General features: G+C 37.9%; 2 protein-coding genes across 4 annotated transcripts in view; both read left to right on the top strand.

Annotated features, from left to right (window-relative positions):
- The window catches only part of LOC124627638 (uncharacterized), a 6,177-nt gene extending 4,539 nt beyond the window's left edge, over positions 1 to 1,638 (top strand). The window contains exon 4 of the mRNA XM_053676553.1: positions 1 to 1,638. This exon is cut by the window's left edge and continues 936 nt beyond it. The gene's annotated coding sequence lies outside the window, so the exon portion shown is untranslated.
- A 2,652-nt stretch (positions 1,639 to 4,290) lies between these two features.
- Positions 4,291 to 7,111, top strand: LOC128628669 (uncharacterized). 3 transcript variants are annotated; one of them, XM_053676556.1, is made up of 4 exons: positions 4,291 to 4,601; positions 5,314 to 5,502; positions 6,218 to 6,432; positions 6,720 to 7,111. In XM_053676556.1, the coding sequence occupies exons 1-4, from the start codon at positions 4,592 to 4,594 to the stop codon at positions 6,990 to 6,992; spliced, it is 687 nt and encodes a 228-aa protein (XP_053532531.1). In that variant the 5' UTR covers positions 4,291 to 4,591; the 3' UTR covers positions 6,993 to 7,111. The 3 variants fall into 3 exon arrangements, with proteins under 3 accessions (XP_053532531.1, XP_053532529.1, XP_053532530.1); XM_053676554.1 differs by having other exon boundaries at positions 4,292 to 4,601; positions 6,218 to 6,468; XM_053676555.1 differs by having other exon boundaries at positions 4,293 to 4,601; positions 6,221 to 6,468.
- The last annotated feature ends 389 nt before the right edge of the window (positions 7,112 to 7,500 follow it).

The following is a 7,500-nucleotide window of genomic DNA, read 5'->3' as shown; positions in this document are numbered from 1 at the left end:
AGTCCAAGCCATGACACTACCTCCACCATGTTTCACAGATCAGCTTGTATGTTCTGGATCATGAGCAGATCCTTTCTTTCTCCACACTTTGGACTTTCCATCACTTTGGTAGAGGTTCATCTTGTTCCAGAACTTTTGTGGATCATCTCTGTATTTCTTTGCCAATTCCAATTTGACTTTCTGACTCGTACTGCTGATGACTGGTTTGCATCTTGTGGTACGGCCTCGATATTTCTGCTCTCGAAGACTTCTTCAAATGGTGGCTTGTGATGCCTTCAATTCTGCCCTGTGGAGCTTGTTGGTGATGTCACTGACAGTTGTTGTTGGGTTTTTCTTCACAGCTCTCTGTCATCACCTGCTGTTGTTTTCCTTGACTGACCCGTTCGGTGTCTGTTCCTCAGTACACCAGCGGTTTCTTTCATTTTCATGACATTCCAAATTGTTGTATTGGCTTTACCCAGTGTTTCTGCAAAGGCTTTGATTGATTTTCCCTCTTTCCCAGCTTCAAAATGGCTCGCTTTTCTCCCCTAGACAGCTCTCCGATCTTCATGTTGGCTTATCCTTTATAACAACATATGCAGTCTTCACAGGTGAAACTGAAGAGTAGATGTTCAGAGCTATTTATTGTTTAAACAGTCGATCTAACAGGACACGCCTGGGGAACAAGAAACACCCGTCAGTCATGTGTTCCCATATTTTTGCTCCCTTACAAATTGGGTGGTCTGATACAAAATGCGCTATGTTCTGTATCTATATATAAATACCAGGAAATAAAAGCTGAAATTCTAAACTCTCTTCTCATATTCCTCTTTTAATCTCAAAACCAAACGTCTTCACTCTACAGCAAAAAAAAAATGAATTGGCTTCGCCGTTCCAATATTTTTGGAGGGGGACTGTAACTGTGACTATACAGCAGCTTAATATAATGGTAATAAACATTAACTTAACGTACTGCCGAATAAACAGCGGCCTAATATAACTCTAATTATACAGCAGCCTGACATAATGGCAACGAAATAGCAACGTAATCTAACTATAACTGCACAACAAACATAAAATAAACACTAATCTTTCTTCTAAATACTTTTTAAAATTTCATCAATTCTTTTGAATCAGCATCATTTTCATTACAGTAAAGAACTTTTCCTTTCAAACCTTACGAGTATTTTGACATCAATCATTCTGCAATCATCCTAACATATACTTTATATACATATAAAGGATTCTTTGATTAATAAAGGTTTCATGTAGAACCTTACAACAGAGATTTTCTGTTTCTGAGAGGGTTCTTGGTTGAACCACTGTTAGGGTGTAGTAAATGAAGAATTGCTTACGCAAAACTAGTATGACTTGATATTACCTTGTAATTGTTCATAAGTTTAAGATTACCTCCACTATATTTAATGTTACTCCACTATATTTTGTAGTTTCTATATTTAATGCTTATTAAATGCACAGAACATTAAAATCGGAAACGAAGTCTGACAAGAATGTAACAGAATATAACAAGACTGAATCTGTGTGTAAAGACTTCATGAATGTTTGTTTCTAATCAATAAAATTATCATACGCTTATGCTAAATGGTAATGTGATGTTTGTGAAAATAAAACAAATAAAATAAAAAATAAAAACCTTTATATGGCTGTGCATGTTCACTGAGTATATAATAATGAATTCTTGAGTAAAATATCACAACATAAGTTTCATGCAGTAATACTATAATTTATTATTATTATTATTAGTAGTAGTAGTAGTAATAGTATCAGCAGCAGTATTTAATTTATTATTTAAACCATATAAGAATTTCTTGGCATTATGTGTACTTGAAATCATTACATTCGCCTGATATAATAAGGGTTAATATGATACAATATCAATTTTGATGTGATGTTTGTGAAAACTAAACTAATACCACAAGACAAAAAACAAAAAATCGCCACTTGAGTGCTTACAATTTCCTCGGGGATGGTGTTCTAGCATTCAATATGGTCTCTACAACCTCACTTGCGAGACCAGAATCTATGAGCTGGTGCCCCTCAGGGGCCAGACCCACGGTTTCCATAGTTCTGGCTGAGGGTCTTAAATCAGCCTTCCAGCTTGAGACAAAATCTCCCAAGGAGTGCCGTCTAGCAGGGATATTATCTCCGAGAACCATATTCGAGCTGGCCGATAAGGTACTACTAGCAGCAGACATAGACGGTCTTGGCGAACTCTCGCCAGAACTTGTGGGAGCAGAGCAACTGGGGGAAAAGAGTACAGACGTGATCTCGGCCACGTGTGCACAATGGCTTCCAGCCCCAGTGGTGCGGGAGGACTGAGGGCAAACCTCAGCGGGCAGTATGTTGTCTCCTCTGAGGCGAACACATCCACTTCCTCTTGGCCAAACACATCCAGTTGTGGATGGAGCCTCCAATCCCTGGGCCTCAGCCCTTCCTCAACAGGATGTCTGCCCTCACATTGTACATTGCACTCACTGACAAAAACTTTCCCTCTGCCCAGAGAATAATTAGTTGCACCTGCCTGAACAGGGGGCATGAACGTAATCACCCCTGGTGGTTGATATATGAGACCACCGCTGTATTGTCTGTCACAACTAACACATAGGCCTTGCCCCCCAACACTGAGGTGGCCTCACATGGCTTGGATAGCAAAGTTGACCACCCTAAATTACCTGATGGAGAGAAGTATTTCGCAAGTGCCCCCTCCACCTTTGGCATAGCTCAACAGCCGTGCCGTTCATTCCCGATGATGGCTGAATAATCCGACGCCGTGGGGTTATAAATACAGCTAGTGTATGGTTTTCCCCAGAAGTGTGATATTTCATCATGCACTTCTGGAAAAAAATGAGTTTTCTGCGGTGTGAGGGAGATTTAATTAACTTTAAAACTATCTGTTCCTATACTTTTGCTGTATACTGTTGCTGTATACTGTATAAGTGTTAACACTGGAGACTCCTCCCAAAAACGCTAAGTAAATGTCTGTTTATTATTCGTATATTAAACTTAGCATGTTTATTATTTGGTTTAGATTATGCCTAAGACCCTGTGAATTAAGAATAAAATGAATATAAACCTGTCATTTGCAGCCGCACTACTATTAGAGCTGCTAACAGCTAATTAATCAGCCCCTTCTGGCCAGATTTGAAAATCCAACGCCGATGTGGTATAAGGATCTATAATCACTCCCATTTCAACAAGACATGGTGGAGGCACTGCAGCAGTATCTCTTACAATAAGCTCGAAATAAAGCAGACTAGTAACCATATAAAATGCAATGCTTATGTAACATCGTGCACATAATCTAAACAGTGCATGACAGCAGTGCACGTCCTGGTATCGGTTAAATATCGAAGCTTGTGAAAGTTTAACTGTCACTGAGCACTGCAGTGAAAATGTCACTGTACTGCAAGCTTTATTTCATCATATACAGTGATAACATTGTTCTAACTCACCCTTAGGAGAAGAGGTGAATTAAGGCAAAACGTTCATCTACACCACGTACTGTACTTTCACCTCATATTCAGGAGTAGAGGACTGTAACAGCTGTAACAGCTGTAAATTCACGCTTACACTTTAGGGTTCCTACAAATGCACGATTTAACAGAGAGTCAGAGAACATTTAGCAGTCATCCTGTCTCTCTCCACCTGTCTCACACCGATCCTCGACAGTGTACACAACAATCCTGGGCTTTAATTTGACTTCAAAATGCCTTCCACATGCCTAATGAAGTTGTATAGACATTGCTGCTGAAATTAAATAAAATTAAATAAAATAATTAAATAAAATTAAATAAAATAATTCTAAAATGTATCATTTTAAAGCATGTTCATTTTTATTTACTATATGTTAAATATTATGAGTAAAATAAAGCTATACACAATGTCCAAGCATGCACATGAAAAACAACAACAACAGCTGAACAAACGTGAGACGTGAGATCTGTTTTAGAATACGAAACCGAGAAAGTAAACACACACACTTGGTTAAATCTTCTGTTTTCTGTGTCTCTGTATAAACAGATCGGTTACTGACAGTTTACAGAAACGGTTGCTGTGCTCGGAGATTTTAAAACATGGCTGCACATTTTTACGCATTTTCACGTAATCACTTTTAAGACTTTACATTCTACTTCAGTTCCATTTGTTTTTACAGACATTACACGATATTAAATGGATAAAAGTAATAAATAAATAAAAAAATAATAAAAAAAAGCATTTTTATCCTCCAATGCATTAAAACAGGAATTGTGTAAATTGTTGTGGTATAAGATGAATCAATCACTTCCGGACATGCTGTTATGGGAAAATGACCAACAGGAACACACACACCATCACACCACCCTGTCAGTGATTATTTTTTCTGCAACAGCACGAGACAGAGTGTTTACACACACACACACACACACACACACACACACAGAGAGGGGCTTCTTACAGGAATTTGAAATTTGCTTTCCTGTAAATGCATGACTTAACAGATGTCCTGACAGAGCGAAAGTGAAAGTGAATTTATCAGTCTTCCTGTCTCTCTGCACCTAAACTGATCCTCGACAGATCACACGACAAACCTGGGCTTTCATTTGACTTCAGAATGCTTCCCGGTATGTATTCTTAACTAATAAACGCTTCTGCATGGCTGATGATGATGCATTTGCTTCGCTGTGCTCGTGTAGCCTCTGAATGTTTGCATGTAGCATTACTGTAGTCAGTGAAAGAAAATGAATAATCTGTACATGATCAGTAAACAGTAACAGCGTGTTTTTAATCCTGACGAGTTCATTATTAAATGTTTATAAGCATTCATTTACGGTCCTGACTGCTAAGCTATGATGTCATGCTAATAATTATGCATGGAAGGGTTTTTTTGATTTGTGTCGTTTTTTTTACGACCATTGGTGGCGCTGTTGCTCTTTTCTTGTTCTACAGCACTCCAAAATATCCCACTTTAAGATATTTATTGAGAAAATAATGTGATGTGAATGCAAAAAATAAAAATTAAACCTTATATTAGTGTTTTTTTTAAATGTCTGAAAGCCCTGTGAGCACATTCACCTGACAATATCCATGATCGTAATGCTAATATACAGTATTGAGAAATCAATGATATCGTTATATCACTCACCCTTATAATGAAGTGCTGCAGTGCAGTCCTGGGATGATGTAATATGTGTCTCTTTATAACTCCTGTACACTTAATACTGTATGTTTTTCATTCTGTGAGTATAAACCGTGAAGCATGGCTTTCTGAACGATTGCACTGCTCATGTTCTTGTGTATTTATTGTATATTTATGTTCTGTTCTCTGATCTCCAGTACACAGTGTCTACCCTCTGGTTTTAGGGAAAACCATGAACTCCAATAAGCACTTTATGGATCGTCTCAGATCCGAAATGAAGCTACATGAAGTGGACTCGCAGAATGACTGTGATGTCCTCATTGCTTTCATCCCGATTGTGTCTCGAGCTGGAACGGACATTCAAGCTGCTCTTGAAAGAATTCCCAGTAAACACACGTTCATTCATAAGGCTACTTTCACATTTACCCATGTTTTTTCCTCAGCTGTAAGCACACATTTTCCAGAACACGTTTTTATGTAGTCCTACAGGAAAGCTGCCTTCTGTGTTTTTGGGAACCTAAATCTGCAAAAAGTTCAAATAAAAATGAAAAGTGACATCAAGCACATTTTTACCTGCCTGAACTGATCAGGTTGGTTAGTGAGTGAAAATGAGACGATTTACGACGGACTGAATAGAAAATATTTGAATGGCAGTGTTGCAGTGTAACATAAACAGTGTGTATTGTATGTGTGGGATGTTCAATGCAGTCAAGTTGCATAAAAACCCTAACTCTAACTTTTCGGCCTCCAAAGCTGTAGCGAAGACAAAACAACTCCCTGATCACCAGAGTTACACCAGTCTTTATTTCATCTTCATTACTGATCATAATAAATCTAATGTAGAAAGCAAGTGTGAGACTAGCTAGGTCTGCTAAAAGCGTTGTCACGTTTGCAGTGGGAGCATCGCAAGGGGCGACTTATTTTACATCAGCACAAAAATGTTCAGGTCAGTACTTAAAATAAAAACAGGGCAAGTGTGAAAGCAGCCTTTATTGAAAACCTCTGTATATAATATATATATAAATATGAATTATATATGTTATGTGAGCTCTCTCTCTCTCTCTCTCTCTCTCTCTCTCTCTCTCTCGCTCTCTCTCTCAGCAGAACATTCATACAAGCGCGTCGTTCTGGTGTCTCTCCACCACACATTCGATCAGGATTACATCGCACCAGACAGCAGACACTCTGTTCACAGGAATGACGTGTTTGCTGTGGACTGTCTCTATCATGAAGACATGGGACTGCTGAAATCCCGAACCAATGATGAGGCACTGAAAAGAGTAATAAAGCATCTAGGAGGAGAAACACCATATAAGGTCTCTGAATGGAGCCTGTTGATTGTGAATAAAATGGTAAACATCTGCCGCACTACAGTCACTGACACCATGATACAGCCGTGATAAATGCTACAGCCAACGCATGCACCGTTATTTGTACATTTTTAAAATGAACATATTTTATACGATTAATTTAAATGTGCATGATATCATATTTTGTTATAAGTAGTTTAAATATTTTTCTATATTTTGATCAGCCGGTGTGTCGTACAGGAAACTGGTGTGCTTGTGTGTAAACCAGCTAATTTCACTCTCTTCCCCTGCAGGGTGCGGACAAGACCGAATTTATTCCTTGGTTATGCGCCGTGCTGAGCAGCTTTCTTTTTTACTTTGTTCTGCCAGAAGGGTACAGCTTCTTCCACTTCTTAATTTTGGAGATATTGCTGCTGATTATCATATCTGTGTCCCTGACTTACTGCGGCCTTTACAAGTGGACTCTTTGGATTTTTATTGGTATAAACATTGTCCTCATACTTGTATTTCAGAGTTCCCCTAAGGAGTCTGTGCATGAGTTGAATAATGCCACTGAACACAGTTAAAACATGTGATACGGATAATATTGCTTTGCCTGATATTGTGGTATGTGGTTTAGAAAACTTGTTAATATTAAATAAACACTTCTCTGTTCAATAATAAACTATAGGCATGGGGACAAAAATGTGTTCATTTGTGGTTTTGTTAAAAGTTCAAATTAAAAGAAGTGAATTCAGGATTAATAGAAAGATTTGATTTAAGATTAAATTAAAAATAAACTAAAATTAAATGAAATAAATCAAATGAGTAAAATACACAGTACTGTGCAACAGTCTTAGGGACTCCTTGTTTAGCATAAATTTGTTATAGATATTTATTTGATGAATTCTGCTTTATCGAGTCAGTACAGAAACATTTTAGATCTCCAAACATTACTCATCCAAAAGTATAATGTTGCAGAGAAATATTTACGTTAGAAGAGAAAGCAACGTATTACATAAGAGACCACTTTTCAGAGAAATAAACATAATGAAGGCGGCTGGGTTTTGCATGCGAAAAAGAAGAAGAAGCAAA

This window comes from Ictalurus punctatus, chromosome 27 (assembly GCF_001660625.3).
Source record: "Ictalurus punctatus breed USDA103 chromosome 27, Coco_2.0, whole genome shotgun sequence".
In the NCBI taxonomy this organism is placed as follows: Eukaryota; Metazoa; Chordata; class Actinopteri; order Siluriformes; family Ictaluridae; genus Ictalurus; species Ictalurus punctatus.
Note: the sequence above shows the minus strand (reverse complement) of the source record. Positions and strands in the feature narration are given on the sequence as shown.